The following is a 23,620-nucleotide window of genomic DNA, read 5'->3' as shown; positions in this document are numbered from 1 at the left end:
TGATTTATTTGCGTAGATCTGACCGCAGATAAGTTGTTAACTGGGTAAGAATAAGAACGTGGATGGTTCCCCGCCGCGGCCGGAGGATCGTTCCCCGCCGCGTTGCGTAGCAACACCGGTCGCTTCGTCGGGCGTCACTTCCTGCGCGCTGCGGCCGCGCCTGCGCCGTTCTATGCCACCAGCCGTTGTCAGGGCGGGGGGGCGGGGCTAGGCTCGACAGCGCTTCCGGCCGCCGCCCGGAGGCCGTGGGGTGAGGAGCGGCGCGGCAGGGCCCGGCCCGGCCCGCTCCGCCGGCGGGGCTGCGCGGTGAGTGCGGGGGCGACCCTTTCTCCTAGGCGGAACCGCCGTGGTGCCTCTGTCCCCCGGCGGCCTCGGCCAGGGGGAGGTGTGCGTGTGGGCTGCAGCCCGTCCCCAGGCCCCTCGTCTTCGGGCCGCTGTGGCGAGCAGGGGAGGCCGAGGAAGAAGCCTGTCGAGGACTGAGGAGGAGGAGGGTGACTGGCCTTGCTCGTGTGGCAGTGTCCCATCCTCCTTCCTCGCAGGAGTGTCCGGGCCTGGGCCGGGGTCAGCGCTCATCTCTGGGTGCCCCTGTGCTCTCAACAGGCGCCGCCGGGTCTTGCTGGGGTGCTCTTGCCTGTCATCTCAAACTCGGGCTGGCTGTGGGCTGCGGCGTGCTGTCTTTTGGTTCACAGGTTTAACTTCCGCCTCAGCCCTGCGGACTGTGCCGGTTGTTGCGGTGCTATTATTGTAGCTTTAGTCCTAAATGAAGCAGGTTGGTGCTAGCAGTAACGTCTCTTATTAGGCCATGTGTAATTGTTGGTGCAGAAGAACAGACAAGCTGGTGGGTTCACAATCTGTTAAATTTAGCTGGCGCTTTTTATCTCTTTCAGCTAGTTCTGCCTCTGGAAGGGGATGCGTTCATGGTGTACAATGGCTGACGGTATGCAAGAGTTGGTTTTATTTGAATCTCAGTTTTACAGGCTAGTCCTAGTGGGCAGGTTCAGTTTGCAGATTTTTCAGGCCTTGTCTTTATTAAGATGAATATATCATACTTGTGTTGAAGATGTTGTGCAACCCAGCACTCAGCAGCTCAGTGTACTTGCCTTCACAATGAAAAGCCTTCACAACACACCACGTTTTACCATACATGTAGGATTATTGCTCTTCCTCTGAACAAATTCCAAATCAGTAGAAGGCTAGTGATGAGAGTGAGCGATGCGTTTTCACAGTGGCTTTTGATTCTGCAAACACTGTGGTGGGAAGAACAGGACGTTTACATTTTGCAGCCTTAAGAAAAAAGGAATTGGCACAATGTGTCTGTTAACACACGCATCTGTGGTCAGCTCCTGAAATGAGCAGCTGAGTACGGTTATGAGCTCATTCACCCCGCTGGGAGAAGTTTGTGGTTTGGGTTCTTGTTTCATGCCGGGGATTGCTGTTGTCTACATGTGACCACAGCTTTTGCTGTGTTCTCAAATGGAAAATAGGTGGATAGTTGTGAAATAACGTACGTAGTTAAAAAAATAATGACATTGGGAGAAAAAAGTCGCATTTTTATATCACTGATTACTTCAGATAAAGCATTCAGCGAGTCTTTGCTTAATTCGTCCTCAAATACTTGGAGTGCCAGTGTGTCATGAAGAAAAGTCAGAGAGTGACTGTGGAGAAAAGGAAGCTATGTTTAAACATCATCTTTTGTGCTTATTTATGAGTTGGCCTTTCAGTCAGGGGTCGAATCATGTTATTCTCATTCATATAAAATTTCTATCAAAACTAAAGTGTAGCATTGGGGCTTGCTTATAAGAGTGGACAGTGTTTTGAGGTGCTTGTTGAGCGCTGAGCTGGCACAGGCGATTCTTTGTCCCCTTACTGGGCCTTTCATTTTAGATGCGGTAAGCGTAACTTGGTAACAGTGTTTTTTCAGGTATTTAGTAGAATAACGTTAATGGAACTATTTAAATCTTAATATTAAAAGTTTGCTGAGCTGAAGATGCACGGATTAGGAAATAGGAAATGTTTGGAGCTGAGGATAATCTTTTTCTGTAGCATCTAAGGTAGATGCTTGGGTGCCCATGGTTGATCGTGTTCCCTGTTGTCCCACTTGCTTATTGCGTGAGGTTGGGGAAACAATTCTGCTTCCCTCTGGTCTCATCTGCCTTATTTGTAAACTCCTTAGGGTAGGGGCTCCCTGTGGCTTTTTACCTGGTATAGCATCAAGTCCATGAAGGATTCATTTTTACACGGCTACTAATAGCCTCCATGAAACTGTGTTTTGTAGTTTTCCATTTTACAGTTTCTTAGAAATATTTTACCAAAACTGTTTTAACAGAAAATTGTATTGGGATGTGAGTCTTAACTTTTGGTTTGTTGAAATGAGTGTGGACTAAAATTGGAGTTTATATCTCTATGTGAGGAGAAAGAGTATCTTGTTTTGATGCTATGAATATTATTCTCGTGTCTCTCATGCTTAATATGGCTTCCTTACTGTTAAGTTAATAAAAATTCTATTCCATTCATATGCTGTATTTTTGATTTATCTTTCTGAGCAACATTTCTAATGTGCTGTGTAAAAAAGGCTGCAAGTCTACTGTACCTGAGCAAGTACAGAGAAAAACAAACCTTAGCTAGCTTTTATTGTGGAAATAAATTCTTCAGATTCAAAATACATACATACATAGTTGCTTGGAAGACAGTAAAACTCAATAGATTGCAAGGGAGGGTGTTGCTCAGAGCATCCTCAAAGTTCATAGAAACGGTGTTTGTTCTGGGATGAAACTTTTTTTTTTTTTTAAATCAGTTCTTTTGAGAACCTTGGAGCAGCTTAAAACATTGCTGGGAAACACAGCATAACCTAATCGGTCGTGGAAATAGTGAAGCCATTTGTAAGGCTGCAAATGGGCATTCCAAATTTAGAGGCTGTAAGTCCATTTTGAGTGATGAATTTTTTGCAAAAGAAGACACTTTGAGGAAGTCTTATGATTTCTTAGGTTTACAGTTTAAGAATATGATTATGCAGTCTCCTGTACATTGGTCAATTAAGCATTTGGAATGTTATCCGAGTCTTGTTTAAAAGTCTTATCTCGAAAGCCTGTTTAAGGAAGTGTTTATTTAGGATTGCAGTTAACTTTTACTTAATCTTACCTTTCTCATATTGCCTGATTAGGAGGGAGAATAATTTCTTAATTCCACATGCCTTAATGAGAACATTTCTTTTGATCTTTCTCTGTTTGCTTTGTCCCTATTACAGTTTCTAATAATCTCTAGTGTTTCAGGTAAGATTACAGTTGAGACTTAAACTCAAATTAATTTAAGAGAAATCTCTGTGTATGACTGGCGGCATGGTTTTAGATATGGCCCCTTAGGGTGACACTTTTGGAAATCTGCACTTCTAGCCAGACTTTTCACAGTGCTCCTTTGAAAGTCTGATCACTTAAGCTCAAGCATCTTAATGCTTAAATCTGAAGTGAAGCACTCTAGACATTCTGGATTTGACTTTTGGCCGCTGAAATCTTTGAGTTCTGTTAGCTTCCGTGCAAATAGTTAACGTGCTGTGTTGTTAACAGCTTTTTGCAGTGAGAAGAAAGATGGAAAGTAATGCAGTTTTACTGGAATCCAAGTCCTCTCCTATCAACCTTCTGAATGAAATGCATCAGCTGCGTCTCCTGGGCCACCTCTGCGACGTGACTGTCAGTGTGGAGTATCAAGGTGTTAGGGCAGAGTTTGTTGCTCACAAGGCTGTATTGGCAGCAACAAGCAAATTTTTCAAGGAGGTTTTCCTTAATGAGAAGGGCATGGATGGCCCAAGGACCAACGTGTTCTTGAATGAGGTCCAGGTTGCTGATTTTGCGTCATTTCTTGAGTTTGTCTACACTGCTAAGGTAGAAGTGGAAGAAGACAGAGTGCAGCGCATGCTAGAAATAGCCGAAAAGCTGAAGTGCTTGGACCTCTCGGAAACCTGCTTTCAGTTAAAGAAGCAGATGCTTGAATCAGTGCTGTTGGAGTTGCAAAACTTCTCTGAATCCCAGAACTCCGAGGAAGAGAGCTCTACCCAGCCAAGCATTTTGCTTGAGTCCAATGCAGCTGCTGTGGCAGAGGCTGACCAGGCAGACTGTCCTCTGGATCCTCCAGATTCCCCAGCAGACAGGCCCAGCAATAGGGTGTCTCCTGAGATGCCGGCTACCAAACCAAAAGAGAAAACGGACAAAAAGAAGGAAATGATGAAGCCTCCTTATACCAAAATCAGAAGGGCAAGTGGGAGACTGGCTGGAAGGAAAGTATTTGTGGAAATCCCAAAGAAGAAATACACGAGGCGGCTGAGAGAGCAGCAGAAGAATGAAGAGGTTGCTGTTGAAGAAAACAGATATCCTCAAGACCAGGATACGTGTGATATGGAGAGGGAGGAGGAGCAAGCAGAGAATGACATCAAACCGGAAAGCGAAGAATGCGATGGCAACTTTGAATCAGAAGAAAACCTGAAAAAATCCGAAGAGGATAAAAAGAAACGAGGCAGTAACTTCAAGTGCAGCACATGCGAGAAGGAATTCCTGTATGAGAAAAGTTTTCTCAAGCACATAAAGCACAGCCATGGCATTGCAGCCGAAATCGTTTATCGGTGTGAAACCTGCAGTCAGACCTTTGCCAACCGGTGCAACCTAAAAAGCCATCAGCGCCATGTCCACAGCAGCGAGCGCCACTTCCCTTGTGAGCTCTGCGGTAAGAAGTTCAAGAGGAAGAAGGACGTCAAGAGGCACATTCTCCAGGTTCATGAGGGTGGTGGGGAGCGTCATCAGTGCCAACAGTGTGGAAAGGGGTTGAGCTCCAAAACTGCCTTGAGGCTCCATGAAAGGACGCATACAGGCGACAAGCCTTATGGGTGCACAGAGTGTGAGGCTAAATTTTCTCAGCCTTCTGCACTTAAAACACACATGAGGTATGAACAGACTTAAGTGGCCTTGTTAGATTCTGGGGGGAGATGCAGAATCGCCTGGAACACACCTTGAGCCTTCAAGTGAAGTGGGGATGTAAAACATGGCTGACTGGAAAGGGTCCATATTTCCTTTTTTCATAGCTTTTTGGGGTTTTCCTGCTTTTCAGGTTAAGGGAGTTGCTATAATTTTCTTTAAGCCAAAGTACAGGTGCATGGGACAAAACCTGCTGCTGCTGAAGGGCTCAGTTAACTTTTCTCATGGGAGTAGACCCAGTAAGAGTCAATGGGACATTTCGCATGAGAAAAGCAACTCCCATGCTGAATTATTTCTAGGATTGGGGCTAATTTGATGCCTCTTTGTAGTCAATAGAATAATGTTATGCAATAAGTATGAAAATATTCTAAAAAGATTAGAATAATTATTAGAATAATTTCAATTTAATACATTGGCCATGTATTAAATAGAAGAACACCAGATTTGGGTGCTAAGCGTAGAAAACAACTGGTATGTGACTAGAAGCAGGCTGACACATCACTGGAGGTGAGTGAAGCACGGAAGGCACCCACGCAGAGCTGATGAAATCAGTTGTAGCACTTATATTGTGGTGAGACTCAAAGGTGGAGGTGCAGACGCGTGATCTTGAAAGTTCACACAAGAGTCGTTTTTTATCAAGGTAAAAATACTAGCTAGTAAGGGCTTTAGCCTGCTTTTATCAGTCTAAAAAGCAGTCATCTGCAACCAAAGTTCAGATTATAGCCAGCAAGTAAGCGTGGAGAGGGAGGTATAAAAGAAATATCCTGAAGAACTAATACTTGGATCCAAAAAGAGAATGCAGGTAGTGTCAGTGTATGCTTAGGTGGCATTTCCTGCAAGGCAGAAGGGTTCGTTAACCACTGCTTTCTTTTACTGCCACGTTTGAAGTCAGTGGGTTTATTCCCAGTGGTAAAAAACGCATTGGGAAGCAAACTTCTTCAGGAGTGCTGCTATGATGTTACTGCTGATGCATCTGTACGGCATCTCTCTTTCATCATGTGTCCTTTCCTAACCGCAAGTACTACTTGCTTTGTGCTGTTTAAAAATTATTTTTTGGCATAAGTGGAGTTTCTTCTCCATTTTGTATCTCTATGACTATTCAGTAAGCTTGTTGAGTGCTGGAAACTCAATGCTGTCCTAACTTGTGTATTGTTGACAGTCTGTGGTGAGAATTTCTCATCTCTTTTATATATATTTTTACAGCTGTGCTTCTCCTGTTGGTGTATTGCCATGAAAACTGGCCTGTGTTGGCTGTGTTCCTGTAGCACTATTTAAAAGAGCCCTGATGTATGCATGGGCTGAAAATTTAAGCTAGAGGAAACTGGAATACTGGTACAGGCGACAATTCTGTATATTGCCCTTCATGTACACACAGCCTTCCCCAGGAGGTCACACTGAAGGCTTGAGGTGACATCAAGAAAACTGACTGTATAAAAGTGGCGTCTTTTCATTCTGTTTCATGGGTGCCACTCGTTACAGAGTAGTCAGTGACTCTGCTTGATGGCCCTGCAAGAGCAGCGTGCCAGGGAACGTGTCACTCATAGTCTGTGTGGAGTATTTTATTGGTAGCGTCAGCAATATAAAGTATACCTGCTTTGCTTCAGATCCCAAGATGGTTACATTTTTCTTTCAGTCTGTCTATCTGGATACAAGTTTTCTAAACTTTACTCGGTTTTTAACTTTAAAATTTTTGTTTTACCCTAAAGAAGTTTCTGGATCTGGGCCTTTATCATGCAGCACAGGCATGATCAATAAAAGCAGCACTGCAGAAACCATAATGCAGAATTTGGCCCAGCTGAAGGTGTTTTTAAAAGACACTAAGTCTTGTGCAGGCGTACAGTCAGAGAGCAGCCGCAAAGTGAAGGTGACTTGCATTGTGCTGTAAAGGAAAAGAGGCATACCTCGGTGCTTTAATGTTTCTTTCTCATTTCAGAATCCATACTGGTGAAAAACCTTTTGTCTGTGATGAATGTGGTGCCAGGTTCACTCAGAATCACATGCTTATATATCACAAACGATGTCACACAGGTAAGGCTTTCTTTTGCAACATACTACGTATAGGAGGAGGCCTGCTGTGAAACCAGGAGATGTTACTTTTATTCAGAAAGTGCTTTTTTGTTGTTGCTTTTTATATAAAATCAGATATTCTCATCTCTAGGTACAGTTTTACTGGGAAAGGTTCCTGTAGATGGATAGGCAGACAGTGGAGAGAGTAAAAGGAGCTGATGAAAGAGAAAAAAAAGAGTTCCCATCTGGCTGGGATCCAAGACTTTGGATAGTCTTCAATATTCTAAGATCTGTCATCAGTAAAATGTGTAGTTAAATTCTTAAGAGAAGAATGATTTCTCCGTAAGTCTGGAACAGTTAGCCCAAGGAATATAAAACAGCTGTCTTGGCTTATCCTGATCTGCAAAGAAATCTTTTTAAAAGCACATGCCTTTCTCCCAGGTATCTTTTGGGGTATAAATTGGTGTTTTGAATTGGCCCTTTGTACCACCTGTGAGTTGTGTGTGGTACTTTTGCATCTCTTAATTGACCTGTCTTAAAACGCTCTGCCTCCTGCTGGTAGCCTGTAACTAAATGTGGATAGCAGAAAACATTAAATTACAATGAAATATAATTCCAAGAATGTTTTTCAAGACGCATATAACCAAAATTGGCTGCTTACGGGTGGAAGCCTTTCATCAGAGGCATGCGGCATTGTGTTTGTGATGGGAATAAACCAGAACACTCCAAAGATGCTGAGAAGAATGCTAGCTGCACGTCTCCCTGGGCTTTTCATGTGCTACGTAAAGCTATCAGTGTACTGTTGGATAGGCGTGGTTGCCCTTGCGCTTGGAGGATTTTGTGCAGATTTCTCGCAGGAAAGCTCTGTGCCTTGTGCAGAGATCACTGCTGTCGCTTGGCCTGTTCAGATCCTTTTGTGAGGCTGGCACGTGTTTCATTTGTATCTAATAGCATTCCGTTTTTGCGTGTGACGTTTAATAGCATTCTCAAACACAATGTTGGTTTAATTCTCCTTTTCACTCTTGCCGTAGGGGAAAGGCCTTTTATGTGTGAAACGTGCGGGAAGAGCTTTGCCTCTAAGGAGTACTTGAAACACCATAACAGAATCCATACTGGATCCAAACCGTTCAAATGCGAAGTTTGCTTCAGAACGTTTGCACAGAGGAACTCGCTCTACCAGCATATAAAAGTTCACACAGGTAGGAAGGAGGTGCTCTTTTTGTGTGAAACAAACCGCCACAATTTTTCTGAAGGTTCCTTCCGAGCCTTACCATTCTATGATTCTGTGATTTAAAGATGTAGGCCTCACAGTTGCATATTCAGACAAGGAATTTTTCAACTAGGATTTCCCGTTACTGTAATTCCTGCCCTGCGAGCGCATTTGAATTCTTGAGGCAGTGTTCTCTTTCATCCTCTTCCCTTCTCCTAGTACTCCCTGTGCTTCTCACTGAGTTACGTCAATTCTCTGAAATACTTCCAAGAGCTATGCAGATATTGTTAATAATGCTGCTGCGTTAGTAGTAAGACGATTATTAGTGACCAAAGAACTATGTCCATTTTAACTCTGAGGAATGCACTGCACAGAGCTGATGTCGTTCTTGTCCGGTTGCCCAGCTTTCACGAAGTCCACATTATTCAGCAAAAGCAGTAGGTTGCAAATACTCACGTTACTTTCGTCATGTAATAAATGGCTTGCTTACCCAGGGCCACCCCGTAGGAAGTGTCCTTGCCAATGTTCTCGGTGTTAATGAAATTCTTGTTGCCATGCCTTCCTCTTTCTTTACTTCCTATATCTGTATGTCTAGTGTGTAGCAGGGGGAGCAGGGCACATCAGCATGGCAGTGCTGATGTTAATAGGTTTTTTTCCTGTTCTGGAATGTCATCTCTTTTTGTGACTCCACTTGCGTCTGTTAAAAAGTTTTTTGGTATCCCTTTTTCTGCCTTAGCACAGGAGTAAACATGTGGCTGTTTCAAAAAGTGCTTAATAGAGTGACTGTAGCAAGACAGTTTGTGATGTATTTGGAGGTAGCCTAGTGGGTACGAGCAGCTCTGGTATTCATGCTCACAGAAAGTACCGTGTAAATAAGAGAGCTTGTATTCTGGGACAGGACTTTAGTTGCTAATGGAAAATACATGTCAAAAATGGGGAGGCTTCAGAAGTCGCAGATTTATGCAGGCTGTGGGTCTAGCTCTTATTGTGTAAGTATCTGCTTACTTCAGATATGTCAAAATTTACCCAACTGTGAGAATTCTGAAAACATCTTGGTTTGGTTTGTTTGGGTTTTTTTCTGAAGATGCTTGTGCATGCCTTGTTGTTTCATGAAGTACAGGGGTTACTTGAGTTCCCCAGTGAGTAACGCACGTAATGCAACTACATCACCCCTTTAATGCTGTGCTCTGCTTTGAGGTGAACGACCCTATTGCTGTGACCAGTGTGGTAAGCAGTTCACGCAGCTGAACGCGCTGCAGCGGCACCATCGAATACACACCGGGGAGAAGCCGTTCATGTGCAACGCCTGTGGGCGAACTTTCACCGACAAGTCCACCCTCCGACGGCACACTTCGGTAAGAACCTGTCATCCCACTACCTTGTAGCCCTCGAGCCTTATTCCGTGGCCACGTACTGAGCTGTCAACTTCGTCAGGCCTGGAGGGGACTTCTGCCCAGTTTTTGTTGGGTTTAGCACATCGCCCGCCCTCTGACATGGCATTACAATACTCAAATGGTTTGCGTTTAGTCTTGAGTCTGCAGTGAAGCCATTCTTAATCCATTGTGGCATAGCCCATACAGGTCGTGTCTGAGGCCTGTTCAGTCACAGATTTGTTCTGTGACCTCTGAGCGTGTTCCCCGTGCAACTCACAGGTGACAGAATTCACTTTCTGGGCCAGGCTCTCTGCTGGACTGGTTAGATGCTTTATGAAAACAGGAAGCTCACCAGGGGCACAGATTAGTGCATGGCTGTATACTTGACCTAGTTTTGGAATAGCTATGTGAGATGAAAAGAGAGACCTTTTCTACCAGCAGCAGGTACGGAGCTGGATCCAAGCTTTTGCCTCCCGGACAGTCATCATGTGTTCAACCTTCTGGTTTTGGGTGGGTTTTTTTTCAGATACATGATAAAAACACACCCTGGAAGTCCTTCCTTGTCATTGTTGAAGGAGCATCTAAGAACGACGAAGGTCACAAAACAGAGCTCCCTGATGAAGAATATGATGTCTCACCTAAAATACCAGAGAAGCTGCTGTCTTTCTCTGAAAATGGCCACTATCAAAACTTGACTGCTGTCCCGGGGAGTGTGACTGCACTGCATGACAACGGTTCTGCCACGGGAACAGACTGTAAGTCAGATGGGACTCCGGGACCCCAGGAAGCCCTTATAGCTACCACTTTAAGTGAGCTGACAGTGCTGCACACACAGACAGACTCTATTCAGCCACAGCTTCACGCTTTGGTGAATATGGAATAATTGGGTATTTACAAGTCCGGTTTAAGCTGCACCCTTTGTATAGTTATTTGACTTTGCCAATAACCTGCTGAGGGAATTAGGAGAAGCTATAACAAGGAAGCAGGGCTAGATATTAAAGACGTGCACTGGATTTCCAGAATTTCCTCGAAAAATTTGTATCCACCTCCAATGTGTACAGCTCCATCTCCTGATGGTAGGGCAGAGTAACACCACAACAGGGTGGTAGAGGAGGCAGAAGTCCTAGTAAGTTTATTCCCTGCGAATAAAAGGGTGTAGTTCAGCCTGTTTGCTCTGGCTGGCCTGCAGTGAAAGTAAGTACCTACATTCAGATAGGTTATAAAGAAGGTGCGAGTTTGATTTGCAGTTGATTTGGTGACACACTGTACAATCAAGAGAAATGATGTTGTGTTTCTCGGCCTAGTAGCTTAGTGAAACTAATTGCGTTTTCCCTAGTGGAAATTCATACACTAAAAAAATATTACTAACTTGCTTTTCAGGAAATGTTGGTTTCTCTCTGCTTTTGCCAAAGATCCAAGCAGTGAGCCACCTCACTCCTTGGGAATATAAGTGGGAGCAAGCTTTGGAAAGATCAGGAGTTTCATTCCAGGAGTTTTCACGGAATTTTTCAGAGTTGGAAGGGACCTCTAGAGATCATCTAGTCCAACTCCCCTGCTAAAGCAGGATTGCCCAGAGCACATTACTCGGGACTGCATCCAGGCGGGTCTTGAAAGTCTCCAGAGAAGGGGACTCCACAACCTCCCTGGGCAGCCTGTTCCAGTGCTCCGTCACCCTCACTGTAAAGAAGTTTTTTCTCATATTTGATCGGAACTTCCTGTGTTCCAGCTTGTGCCCATTACGCCTCGTCCTGTTACTGGGAACCACTGAAAAGAGTCTGGCTCCATCCTCCTTTAGATACTTGTAAACATTAATAAGGTCCCCCCTCAGCCTTCTCTTCTCCAGACTAAAGAGTCCCAGCTCTCTCAGCCTTTCCTCATGAGGGAGATGCTCCAGTCCCTCAATCATCTTTGTGTCCCTGCGCTGGACTCTCTCCAGTAGTCCCCTGTCTCTCTCGAACTGGGGAGCCCAGAACTGGACGCAGTATTCCAGTTGTGGCCTCACCAGTGCAGAGCAGAGGGGGAGGATGACCTCCCTCGACCTGCTGGCCACACTCTTCTTGATGCAGCCCAGGATGCCATTGGCCTTCTTGGCAACAAGGGCACACTGCTGGCTCATGGATAATTTACTATCTACCGAGACCCCCAGATCCTTTTCTTCAGAGCTGCTTTCCAGCAGGTCCGCCCCTAACCTCTACTGGTGCCTGACATTCTTCCTCCCCAGGTGCAGGACCCTACACTTGTCCTTGCTGAACCTCATTAGGTTCTTCTCTGCCCAGCTCTCCAGCCTGTCCAGGTCATGCTGGATGGCAGCACGGCCCTCTGGGGTGTCAGCCACCCCCCCCAGTTTGGTATCATCAGCGAACTTGCTGAGGATACACTCTGTCCCCTCGTCCAGGTCACCGATGAATACGTTAAACAATACTGGTCCAAGTATTGACCCCTGGGGGACACCACTGGTTACAGGCCTCCAACTCGACCCTGCTCCATTAATCACAACCCTCTGAGTCCTGTTGCGAAAGGGGCAAGATTCTGTAGTTGCAGAAGGGGCAAGTAGGAGCCAAGAGCTCTGTCCGTACAGGTAGTGGTGTTATTTTTTACATTTCAGCAAAACCTGGTGGAGTTTGACACTCGTATTCAGTCTTCATCTTCTAGCTGCTCCAGCTTAACGTAGAGCTTGGCAATTAAGAGACCAAAACCTCTCTTGGACAAATGTCTATGAAAAGTAGTACTTCAGCTATGCTGGAAAAGCTAGCGTAGAAAGACAGCTTATTGCCATTTTCCTGTTAACTTCTATCTATCTAAGCTGTTTTCTGCTGGTCCATGTAGGTCAGCGATGCTCTTTTCTCCACCGTAACTCAAACACCGCTGTTGCTCCGAACTGCGCGCTTACTTTTAAATTAAATAATACTCTGGTGGGAAAAGTTAATTACTGCTTTGCTGTCAAGTTGCTCCAGCTAATTCCACCAGTAGCGCGAGAGTCTCTGCAGGTAAATTCAGTTACAAACAGGAGGCAGTCAGTCATTATGGCTAATGGCATAAAAAGATGCGAATAAGTGAAAAATGTACTGGACTATTCAAGGGATTTAGGCCTTTAGGTGAATATTTTGTAAGACTGTGTTGGAATCTGCATGGCAGTTTTAGGCTGGTGTCTGTTTAACTTTCCTCAGTGAGGTGTTAAGTGGCAGGCCTTAAGAACACAAGTGATGAATAAACTTACAGTTCAAAGGTTTTTTTCCGATTAGCATCTGCTGCTAAATTTTGGGGGAATAACCCTGGCAATGCGCTTTTTTTTTGTTTGCTTTAAATAAGGAAATGTGACAAAGTGAGCAGAGGGACTAAGGGGCCCAAGTATGACTTGCTGTTCAGCCCACGCTCCAAAACTGCAACTTCGCACATCCCAGCACCACCAGTCGCTATGAGAATCACGCCTCTGGTTGGGCTTTTCTTACCAAGACGGACAGAGCTTTCCTTCATCTCTCCTGCCCTTCCCCAGGGAGTACATCCCCTCCTCATTCTCCCCCCTCACATCTAGTTGCTGGGAAAGCTGTTGCACAGGGACGCCTGCGTTTCTGTCCGGGGGAAGCATTTTCTGTGTTTCCTGAAGCTCTGGCACCTTTGCTAACAGGGAAGCTGAGCTGGAAGGAGAAAGTTACTTTGGTTGCCTCCAGATTAACCTCACTGGAGCACTTGGGAGGGTTTAGCCTATTTTCCCTGCGCAGGGAAGGAACCTTTGAAATAGCTGGCACTGAGGAAGAAACACCTGACGGGGTGACTTGTGGTTTTGGGGGCAGCTGTGAATCAACAGCAACTTGCTGGTAATGGTTAACTCTTCAAACTCAGGACCAGATTCACAGTGCCACTCCGTAAAAACCTGGAGCTCTTCTGATGAATTCTTCTGGTTTGCTTTTCTGTTTCTCTTTATTTTACTATTAATGTAGTATTTCAACAGAAACTTTCTCAGCTGAAGCTGTGAGAAAAACTTTCTGAAAGATTGCATTAGCGTAAAGGTAAGCACAATCAAGCCTTGTTAAGGCCCGTTCTAAGGCTTAGTGGTTGGCAAAGCAATAAAGATACCCAAACTGTGGCACAGAGCTATTTTTGAACCTTAAAGCGATGTCCGACGTGTTACCGTGGAATCATAACTTAATCTATAGAAAGGGAATTTTTTTTTTTAAAAGAGAACATTTCCAAGACATTATATTTGAAATATTTATTCACGCACGACGTTCCTGTTGAAGCTCAGTATTCCCAATGACCAATGTAAAGAGTTTGTAGATATATTTAAAGTCTAAGCATTAGTACCTGTAGCCAGGGAAAACTTTTGTACTCCATGAATGTACGGAAGTGAGTTACTCGTATGAACTGTTCTTATTAAAATATTGAAGTCTTAAGACTGACCCTTCCAGTGACTTGGTTATCGTAATCAGATGTTGTTTCTGTACCCTCCGCGTACTGCTGTGAATGCACGAAGACTGGGTTAAGTCCTAACTCATCTGTGCCGCAGGCCTGGAGCTTCTTCCTCAGGCCCTGCGAGAGATGCCCTGCTGCCCCAGAGTGACAATCCAGCACTCCGACAGCCTGGGCTACGCCTCATCTTTCCACGAGTTGGGAACGGTTTCTTTAGCTAGGCACGAAGAAACGCTCCTCAAAAACTAGGGAGTGTGACACTTCAGCACATTCCCATGTCCTACAGGTGATCCAGCGTACAACAAGCAGTGAAGCGGCGTGGCAGTCACTGTGAAATGCTCAGCTGGTGCTTTCCTGTGTGAGTATTCACCTCAACAGGTCACCGGAGCGACTGAAAGGCAGCACTGTGCATGCCGCCTTTTATCATCACACCCTGCGGCTTTACATCAGGCACTAGCTTTTTGCCTGCCTTTTTGCCTTTCCCGGGAAAGAACACTTATCACGACTTAACATTCATGATTTTCACTTTATTAATGTACGGATTCACACAAAACATTATATTCTTGCTAAGGCCATTTCATTAATAAGTTTTCATAGTACAGAGTTGTGTACTGGAGGGGGGGGGAAATACAGCGGAGTGGCAGATTGTCATTTCAAAACGGTCACAATTTACCACTGATACACGGGAGGACATGCTGTAGCCTACTTAGAAAGAATTAATATTTGTATTTTAATGATATTAATCCAGAGCGTAGTAACAGACCACACAACCCCATGGGTACGGTCTTCTGGTCCACCAGCTCCATATGCATCTTATCACAACTGTGCATAATACCGACGACTGGAAAAGTGAACAAAAAAAAGGCATAAAATACTCGCCTCGGTTCTGTGTGACGCTAGGAAAAGTAAACCTCACAGGCCTGTGCTTCCCCTGCCCGAGGCTCAAAGGCGTTGGCTATAAATCAAGACAAAAACTCGCAATACGATGGGTCTTTGCTCACTAACGAAACAGGTGAGTTAAAATCTGTTCCAACCCCATCCTTTTAGCACAGGTAAGTTCGGCAGCAGTTACATCTTTGGGCCCTCTCATCCAAACGGAGAGCACGCCCGCAGCTAATCCAGCTTTGGCAATAAGATTACCTACCTGCCGCGCTAGCTGCTTCCCAGACCCGGTATTTTCTCTGCCTAGTGGAGGTGGCACAAGCACGTGAAGGACGCTGGTACGGGAACAGGACACCCTCAGAAAGCGTCAGTTGGTCCTTGTGCCTGATGAGCTGAGGTGTGCACCCATCCCTCAGAGCCTCTCGGGTGGACCCAGGCCAGGACCACAACCTAAATGGAATTTAAAGCATCTCTTTGCTAGGTTTGTGGAAAGATGTATGCGATACGTGGTGGTCTAAGGTAAAGCGATGGGTTTGTTGCGGACAGAGGTTGATCATGAGCAGTAGCTTTAAAAACACATCCGAGAAGTGAAGACACTGAAGTCGCCTGGAAGAACAAGCAACATCCATCCAGGCTTTTTTAATGCGCTCGCCTTGCCAGTTCTGCACAGCTTTTCTTTCAAGTTACAAGGCAGAGACTAGTCGATGGAAAATAAGTGACCAGTCCGAGCAGTTAGAGGAGAAAAAAAAAAAAAAAGTTGGCATGGAGCAGGAGCCTATTTTGCTTTTCTTTTTCATAAGCCAGTGGTAGAGCTAAAGTACCACTTTAACGGAACTAAACCCCTTACACCAATAAGCCAAGCCGTGTTTGCCATTTGCCTCAACTATCTCGATTTAAAGCAAACTGAAGAGAAGCGCAAAAGCCGGCGTTTTGGTTGCCAGAGACAGTCGTTTCACCACGAGAAACAAGGGCCCGAGCCCACGCTTGGCAGCAGTGCCCACCCAAGCTGCCTGCCGGGGGCTACTGCGCTATTCCTGCGCTGGCTATGGAAAAAAGGACCCGCTTAAACAGCGGTCGTGCCAAATAAAGCAATTACTTAATTAATTTTCCGTTCTTTACGTGTCAGTAGCGCAGCTGAAAATCGCTTCGTTAACAGAGAAATACTGACAACTGGCAAATTGCATAGGATTCCCCAGTCCTTCTTAATGTATAGACGTGGACTAGCAGGTAGGTGGCTTAATCGCCTCCGGTTAAACAGAGCATTGCACGGAAGAGCCCTGGGGACAGACGTTTTAAAACACATTTCTAAAATTACCGCAGGAGGTTTTTAAACGTGTCTACGCCTTTTCAAAGCAAGCGCCATTCATCTGTCACCCAGACGACTAAAACAAGTTTTCTGTACAACATCAAGGCTCGGGCGACGCCTTCGTACGTCACAAGAACGAGACGGCGTTGCCAACAGTGGAGAGGGCAGAAACTAAGGGGTACCGCCCGGCACGCACAGAAGACCTCCAGAAGAGACGGCAGCAGGAATTCGCGTAAATGAAAAGTTAGAAAAATAGATTATTACTCGGGTCACGTCATCTTGAGGGGTAGGAGGGATGGGATGCACCACAAAATAAAGTTAAGTGGAAAAATAGATCCAAGAAAATATAGAAGAACCTTACATTTTATATTTAAGATCTGAAATACAAAATACACCATTAACTGTGTCTACTAGCGACGACTTTGGGGGGCTGACACCAATCCAAGCGGTCCTATCCCCTAACGCGTGATGCTTTCAGCACTAGGTCGTGAAGTATTCTGTATCTACACGTGCGCACGTGTAGCTGCGTAGGATGTATGCACACACATGCGCGCTGTCTATGAGAGTCACAAAGCCTTTCACTAGCACCATTGGAAAAGCTCAACCCTTTTTTCAAAAAAAAAAAAAAAAAAAAAAAAAACAACAAAAACCAACAAACCAAGAAGGTCCAAGCGCATCTGACAGAGGTCCATTTAGAAACAGAAAATGGTAACAACACAGCAACAGCTCAGAAGCAATTATTTGTCCTGCACTGGTGCGGACAAAATATTCACATGCTGGAATCAATGGTACTGAGCCTTAAGACACAACAGCGGGGAAAAAATAGTGGCGGCCAGTGCGGACTTTAGGTTCACAGCTAACAAAACCAAGAAAGGGCTTCTGCCAGAAGGGCTTCTTTCGCCTCCGAAAGATCTGCCAGTGATACCCAGAGCATCGCCTCTCATCTACCCACGTTGTCACGACAAAGAGCAGGATACTAAAGAAACAACACAAGTCATTGGATTTGTAAGCAACAGAATCAAGCTAGGTATTTTATCACGTATCCCACAGTGGTCCTTGGCTGTTAACACAAGAACAGATTGCTTAGGCTGCATGCCACAAATACCACGAATGATTCACTTCAGGTCCCCGTCTCCTTCTCCTTGGATCGACTTTTTGATGCGAAGCAACATGGTTGTAAGCCACTGATCCAACCGCGATATTGAATCGAATTCTTTAACCTATTAGGAAAAAAAAAAAAACGGTTCGAGATATTAGGAAGCAAATGAGACTGCTGCAAAAGAAGCGTTCTGCAGCACTTGAAGTACCGTCTTTTAAAATTTCCGGTCTTCCCAGAAGAAAAAGACGTAAAGTAAAATAAAATAAAAATGTTATCTATCCAAAAATCACACAGAGCGCTTTAAGCGCACTGTTAAAACACAGAAGGGAGCTGGAGCAAAACCAGGCAGGACCTTTACTTGACTCTCAATGATAAACTAATCATTTTAAAGTATTGAGTTTGGGACTTGCTAGAGCACGGGCTGGAAGCAACTCTGCTAAACGCCCCTCTCTCCTGCGGGTCGTTTCACGGCAGGACGGTTCAGCCGTGAAGCACCCGGTGTTTCACCCCAGCAGACTCAGCGGCAGCATGTGGAGCTCGGGCAACCAGTTACCCAGCATTTAACAGCACGCGCACCCCAAAAAGATTAAAAAAAAAAAAAAAAAAAGGAACAACCAGCCATCCGTGAGCACGCCTTAGCGAATTTGTGACTACTTACTGCCTCAGTGTACGCCTCGCAGTTTTGCTCCTCATGGGCTTCCAGCAGTTTCTAGGAAAACACCACGAAAAATTTGAAAAGAACCTGTTATCGCATGTTCCTGACGCGCGGGCATCTCATCCCTCCCCAGGAGAGAGGGGACCTCTGCAGCCACACAGCGGGGCACCCACGTGTCCAGCAGCGGCACCTTTGACAACCTAGTCAAACCACCCGCCATGAACACAGAAATAGGTTTGGGTTTTTTTTTAAGTTAGCCAGAATAATCATCGTTCTGCCGCTGCTACTTCCATAGGTGCGGTACAAACCCACCGCAAAGTGAAGCCTGATGCCTCTAAAACATTTGACTAAATGACCGCATCTACAGCGAGGGGAAAAAGCACAAAGGAAGGGGCAGTACGCGTTTTCAAGCATGACTATTGTTTTAATACTGGCGTTACTCACTTTCAATAGCTTGCACTCCCGGGAATCTGTGAACGCTGGGAACATTTCTTCGTATTTCTCAAGTGCAAGCTGAAAGAGAGAAGGTAACCCTTACATTTCGTTTCACGCCAAACCGCTTGGCTTTTTATTTCAGTTTTTGCCTTCGAGTCCTAAAACCGCACAGAGAGCTTGGGAAAGTATTCACAGTGAATCCAATTCGACGCTCTGGCACCTCTAGCTTCAGTCCGTGCAGACGCCGGACAAATCCCTGCGCACGCAAGAACGGGTCTCAGATGGCAAAAGGCTGACGAAGAGGGATGCAGAAAGTTTGGGATAACCGCCCTGAGCCCACTGACCTTTGCGTTCAGCTCATCCACGATGAAGTGGCACAGAGCGGCTTTGAAGAAATACTCTTTGGCGCTATACTTCAGCAAAGGATTATCCATCGTGTTTGTTCCGACCTAGGCATAAAAAGCTATCGTTAGAGTCAGGCAAGAAAACCACATCATTAAGAACCGAATTAAAAACAGGACAGCTGATTAAAATGACACACAGCGCCACAATGCAAATAAAGACCACGCGGAAAAAAAAAAAAAAAGCCGGCATCCGTACAAAAAGCTTTTGGGAAGCCAGGCAGATTTTAAAGGAATCCCAGGTGAGGTCAGAAACCTGCAGGCAGCTGCGAGAGCGCATCCACCCAGCCCGTCCTCCCAGGGCGCCACCGCACCAGCCCGGGGTACCACGCTGGTCCCTCACTGCGTTCTGTCTGACGCAGGAAAGGGAAAGCGAGTCGACTCGGTGAAAACCCGCTCCAATATTCACCCTCCGGAAGCAGAAAAGCGGAACTGCAAGTATTCCCAGGTAAACACCTGGTACAAAAGGCAGAGCGATCGAGTTCAAAAAACTGGGAGGAAACTTCCCGCCAAACAGATTTGTGAATATGATCAAAAGCGTAATTATAGATTTCCTTCCCCCTGCTTTCCCCAGCCTTTCTCTAGAAACCAGAGAATTCAGGGGGAAAATCGCCTTTAGTAAGTTAAAGCAACTCTTGAAAGCGAAGGAGGAAACCATGCCTCGTCATCAGCCCCAAAATAAACAAGAGTAGGAGCTTCTCGGCCATGGCAATTTTGGGAGACCGACACACTGACCCACTTTCAAGAAATTTTCGCCCCATCAGACGAAGCACGCGTCCTCACCTGCTCGTAGATTTCTATCGCCTTCTGGTACTGCTCCAGCTGCGCGGCGTAAGCAGCCACCTTCAGCAGACACTTGTTGGCTGAGCTACAATCAATTACCAACGTTAAAATAAGTAATTGCGTCCCGGGGAAACACAAACCCATGCCCTGGTACCTCCAAGCGCTACCTGTACTGCTTAGCGTATATAAAAGTGGGACCCAGAAGCTGCAAATTAAGGGAATTTGCTTTCCAACAGCCAAAATGAAAACACGCGGAAAGGCACGAAGCCCTTCAACTCGGCACAGAGTGTTCAATTGCTCCGTGCTTTGTCTGCACCCCGAACGGGCATCCCCAACCAGACCAGCCTGCACGCAGGACGAGAACCTTAAACAGAAACCTATCGAAGTAGGACTTGGGCATCCCACCAAAGGACATTTTAGAAGAAGCCGGCAGGTGAAATGTGGGACACCTAGAACAAATCCCCGTCTCCGGACCTTCCCTGTTGGGGACTCTTTTACAAAGACCACTTGCCTGTTAGACTCCTCTCCTTTGTAATAGTCTGCGGCCTGCTCGTAGTGTGCGATCGCCTAGGGACAGAAACATCGCGCTTTCAGTGCCACTTCTGAAGTACAATTTTTGGTCAGAGCAGCGTACAGCGACCGCCTTCACAGCGGCTTTTCCATTCCACCCACACAGGGAGCAGGGCCGCAGCGCGCTGCGGGGTTTCCGGCGGAGCGAGGAGCTGCCCTTGGAAATTTTGACCGTGAACTTGTTAAGTGGCCCAAACTCCAGTGCAGCTTTAACACAGGTGACGCTAATTTTGAGGTAATGACGACGAATGCTTATAATCGCGGTGCGACAAGGCTTCTGCCAGGTTACCCACAATGGAATAACGGCATAACGGAACAGCCCTGGCATAGCAGCGCTTGATTTACGTGGGGCTGCAAGCGGAGAGGCAACACTGAAGTCGTTAACAGAGATAGATGGGATCCGATGAAGTGGAGCTGAGGAAGTAAATGATTGTCTAGAAAAACAATATCTAGAAACCATACGGTTTTGTTCTGCAAACTTCAAGCAGAAGAGTTGCAGCCAGTTGAGCTGCTGCACGATTCCTGCTCGGGGCCCTTGGTTATGGGAACGAGAGAGGGCCAGCGCTCAAGCGTGAACTAAAAGTAACAGCGGCTTCCTTTGGGCGCCTCAGAAAATAGCTATAAAACTGCCCCATAACTTCCCAAAGTGCTTTTCAGATGGGAAAAACCACCACTTCAGTCGAGAACGTTTCTCACCTGGGCGTTTTGCCAGCCCCGCCATGCTGCTGCTCAGCAGAGTGGCACACCAAAGAGTCGGGGCTGCCCCGTGAGACACCCGCGCTGGGAAAAATCATCGGTCACCCTGTTAACGCTAACTTCAAGTTACGGGTGACTTGCACCTACGTAAAGAACTGGAGTGCTGTGTCCAGCGCTGGAGCCCTCAGCACAAGAAGGACATGGACCTGTTGGAGCGGGTCCAGAGGAGGGCCACGAAGATGATGCGAGGGCTGGAGCACCTCTGCTACGAGGACAGGCTGAGAGAGTTGGGGTTGTTCAGCCTGGAGAAGAGAAGGCTCCGGGGAGACCTTGTAGTGGTCTTCAAGTACCTGAGGGGGGCTACAAGAAAGCTGGGGAGGGGCTGTTTGCAAGGGCATGTAGCGATAGGACGAGGGGCAATGGCTTTAAACTAGAGCAGGGCAGGTTTAGATTAGACATTTGGAAGAAGTTCTTTACAGTGAGGGTGGTGAGGCACTGGAACAGGTTGCCCAGAGAGGTGGTGGAGGCCCCATCCCTGGAGACATTCAAGGCCAGACTTGATGAGGCTCTGAGCAACCTGATCTAGTTGAAGTGAAGATGTCCCTGCTTACTGCCGGGGGGTTGGACTAGATGACCTTCAAAGGTCCCTTCCAACCCAACACGTTCTGTGAGTCTAGAGAAGCCTGGTGCTGGATGGGAGATGGGTTTGATCGGCCGCGCTGAGCTCAGCGCTGCTCTGGCCAGGGAAGGGAATGCAGTCACCGCTGCAGCACCTGCAAAGCAGTACCAGCAGCGCCCGGCATCCTCACCTTTTCAATGTCTACCAGCTCGGCCTCGTAGATCTCCGCAATGGTGATGTGGTGCTTGGCAGCAATAGTGAATCGTCCCTAGAGAAGGCAGAGGTTGCAGGTGAGATGGGGGCTCCCCCTCCGCCCAGCACACACAGCATTTACCGAGCTGCATCTCTTACAAGCACATCGGTCCACGAGCTGCCAGTGCAGCTTCTTACCATGTCGGTGTAGATATCGATAGCTGCATTTAAGCAGTTGATGGCCTCTGCAGCATGAGTGTTCAGGAAAAACAACAAAGTCAGCCAGCACGTCAGACTTCCCAGCCCAAGATCTTCCCCTCCCCCTCCAAAAATCAGATCCTGGTAACATTTCTCTTCATCAGATCGCAAACCAGCTTCTTCAATAAACACCCGCCCGCACGTGTATGTGTGTACGTACCTCTGGAACAACCCAATGTGGCATTTTCAACCCCTAAGACCTACAGATGTCGCATCCCCCGCATTTTTTGCACCTGCACGTCTAATTCTGATTCGCCCACCCCAAACAACCCGCACCCCACCGCCAGCCCTGCCGATTCACCCGGGCAAGAACTCTGGCGCTGAAAGGTAACAGTCAAAAATTAGGACGGGCAAAATATAAATGACTCATACCCCAAGTTTGTCGGGCTGCATCCTCAGAGCAAAATTCAAAATACCGATCTCATAAACACGCAGAGACTGACATTTTTCTAGGAAATCTGAGGGTCTGACAATTATAAAACTGTTACCTGCCCTGAGATAGTGCCCTCAGCCCCCCAGCACCGGAAAGCACGGTCAAGACTGGCGGGTTGGTTGGCGTGCTTCCAAACGCCCAGCTAGGGTAATGGGAATCAGAGGCCTTCCACACAACCGCAACCCTGCTCTTTACGACCAGGTTTAAAGAATCCAGACCCTTTATCCTCATCCCATCGAAAGTCAGCCTGTTTTCTTCCCTGGGAGGATGCTGGAGCTGAGGGCAGGGATCCCACTGCGATCCAGATCTGAGACCTGCCTTCAGTACTCCTTCAGAAGTGAGTACGTCTCCAAAAGTCAAGCTAAAGCAGGACGGAAGCTGCCTAGGGGCAGCGCTGCACAACCAATGCGCTGCAGCCTACCAAAGCTCAGCGAAGGCTTTGGTACAGCCAAAGCACCGGAGACCGCCTCGAGATAACACCCCTGCGCGTGCCAGTCCACGCGGCAGACCAAGATGATGCTGACTATCTTGCATCATCTGAAGGACTGTTTTGGCGCAGCAGAAGTGCAGGAGGTATCATGGCTTTCGAAGAACGTGCACAGAGGATCCACAGCCCCGCGGAGCTGGCGACTACCGAAAGCCTCAGCACGCCACCTCCTCCGCTGCTAGGCAGCTTTGCAAGAAACGATCCCAGCTTTCGCTCCCCTTACCTTGCGGGTCCGCTTTTTTGTAGGCATTCCCAGCGTCCACGAAGCTGGTGGCCGAGTCGTGTTTGCTCTGCAGCTGCATGTGCAGCTTGGCCGCCTGACAAAACGCGTTTCCTGCAGCTGGAAGAGAAGTGCACGCTGACCCCACGTACCCCTCCGACCTAGCAATGAGCGGGATCGATGCAAAACAGCAAAGCTGTCGTTCCCAGGACCCAGAGAGGTCGAGAGATGCAACAACCCCAAACTGCGTCCAGGAGCTGCTCATCTGCCAGCGGTTGAGCCCGTCCCCACAGGGCGCAGTGGACCTGCAGGCTCACACGCTGCCAAGGATGTTCATCCTCACTGGGTGCGCCCTGCATCTACTGCATCAGCAAGGGGGATCCCTTGGATCTCAAAATCCATCCGATTTGATGTCCCACCCCGAGGTATTTCCTTGCTGATGAGCAAACCCAGGCCAGCACCCCTTCAGCAGGCTTCCCTGCAGAATTACAAGCTTTCGTTTTAAAACGGTCGACTGCACCCAGGCTAATTTAACATCAGGAACACGCAGGGCACCCTCCTTTGCCCACTCTCCCAATACTTAAATCATCGCAGGGCCAGGCAAAGCAGAGGAATTGCATCACCACAGG

At 46.9% G+C, this 23,620-nt stretch overlaps 2 protein-coding genes across 9 annotated transcripts in view; one reads left to right on the top strand and one right to left on the bottom strand.

The window, feature by feature from the left end:
• Positions 1–377: 377 nt before the first annotated feature.
• Positions 378–14,528, top strand: GZF1 (GDNF inducible zinc finger protein 1). Of its 4 annotated transcripts, none has more exons than XM_054196855.1 (7): positions 378–937; positions 3,561–4,927; positions 6,892–6,986; positions 7,997–8,164; positions 9,373–9,530; positions 10,075–10,303; positions 14,053–14,235. In XM_054196855.1, the coding sequence occupies exons 1-7, from the start codon at positions 803–805 to the stop codon at positions 14,202–14,204; spliced, it is 2,304 nt and encodes a 767-aa protein (XP_054052830.1). In that variant the 5' UTR covers positions 378–802; the 3' UTR covers positions 14,205–14,235. The 4 variants fall into 4 exon arrangements, with proteins under 4 accessions (XP_054052830.1, XP_054052832.1, XP_054052833.1 ...); XM_054196857.1 differs by lacking the exon at positions 14,053–14,235 and adding an exon at positions 14,242–14,528 and having other exon boundaries at positions 382–937; XM_054196858.1 differs by lacking the exon at positions 14,053–14,235 and adding an exon at positions 10,929–14,021 and having other exon boundaries at positions 383–937.
• The window catches only part of LOC128907690 (beta-soluble NSF attachment protein), a 25,239-nt gene continuing 16,115 nt past the window's right edge, over positions 14,497–23,620 (bottom strand). For 3 of the 5 annotated variants that reach the window (XM_054196863.1, XM_054196859.1, XM_054196864.1), the window contains 9 exons: positions 22,995–23,111; positions 21,792–21,838; positions 21,592–21,669; positions 20,028–20,083; positions 19,517–19,601; positions 18,677–18,781; positions 18,342–18,410; positions 17,901–17,951; positions 16,763–17,363 (listed from right to left, as the gene is read on the bottom strand). In XM_054196863.1, the coding sequence (XP_054052838.1) occupies positions 17,259–17,363; positions 17,901–17,951; positions 18,342–18,410; positions 18,677–18,781; positions 19,517–19,601; positions 20,028–20,083; positions 21,592–21,669; positions 21,792–21,838; positions 22,995–23,111 (713 nt within the window). In that variant the 3' untranslated portion in view covers positions 16,763–17,258. Of the gene's footprint in view, positions 15,288–16,762; positions 17,364–17,900; positions 17,952–18,341; positions 18,411–18,676; positions 18,782–19,516; positions 19,602–20,027; positions 20,084–21,591; positions 21,670–21,791; positions 21,839–22,994; positions 23,112–23,620 lie in introns of those variants that run through there. The other 2 variants (XM_054196860.1, XM_054196862.1) reach the window with 2 other exon arrangements.

Source organism: Rissa tridactyla, chromosome 3 (genome assembly GCF_028500815.1).
Source record: "Rissa tridactyla isolate bRisTri1 chromosome 3, bRisTri1.patW.cur.20221130, whole genome shotgun sequence".
Taxonomy (NCBI): Eukaryota; Metazoa; Chordata; class Aves; order Charadriiformes; family Laridae; genus Rissa; species Rissa tridactyla.
This window is presented reverse-complemented; position numbering and strand designations above follow the sequence as displayed.

Coding starts and splice junctions, on each gene's coding strand:
- GZF1 (XM_054196855.1), top strand. CDS start 803: ATGTGTAATTGTTGGTGCAGAAGAACAGACAAGCTGGTGGGTTCACAA. Junction 8,165..9,372: donor GCATATAAAAGTTCACACAG/GTAGGAAGGAGG, acceptor CTCTGCTTTGAG/GTGAACGACCCTATTGCTGT. Junction 9,531..10,074: donor CCCTCCGACGGCACACTTCG/GTAAGAACCTGT, acceptor GTTTTTTTTCAG/ATACATGATAAAAACACACC.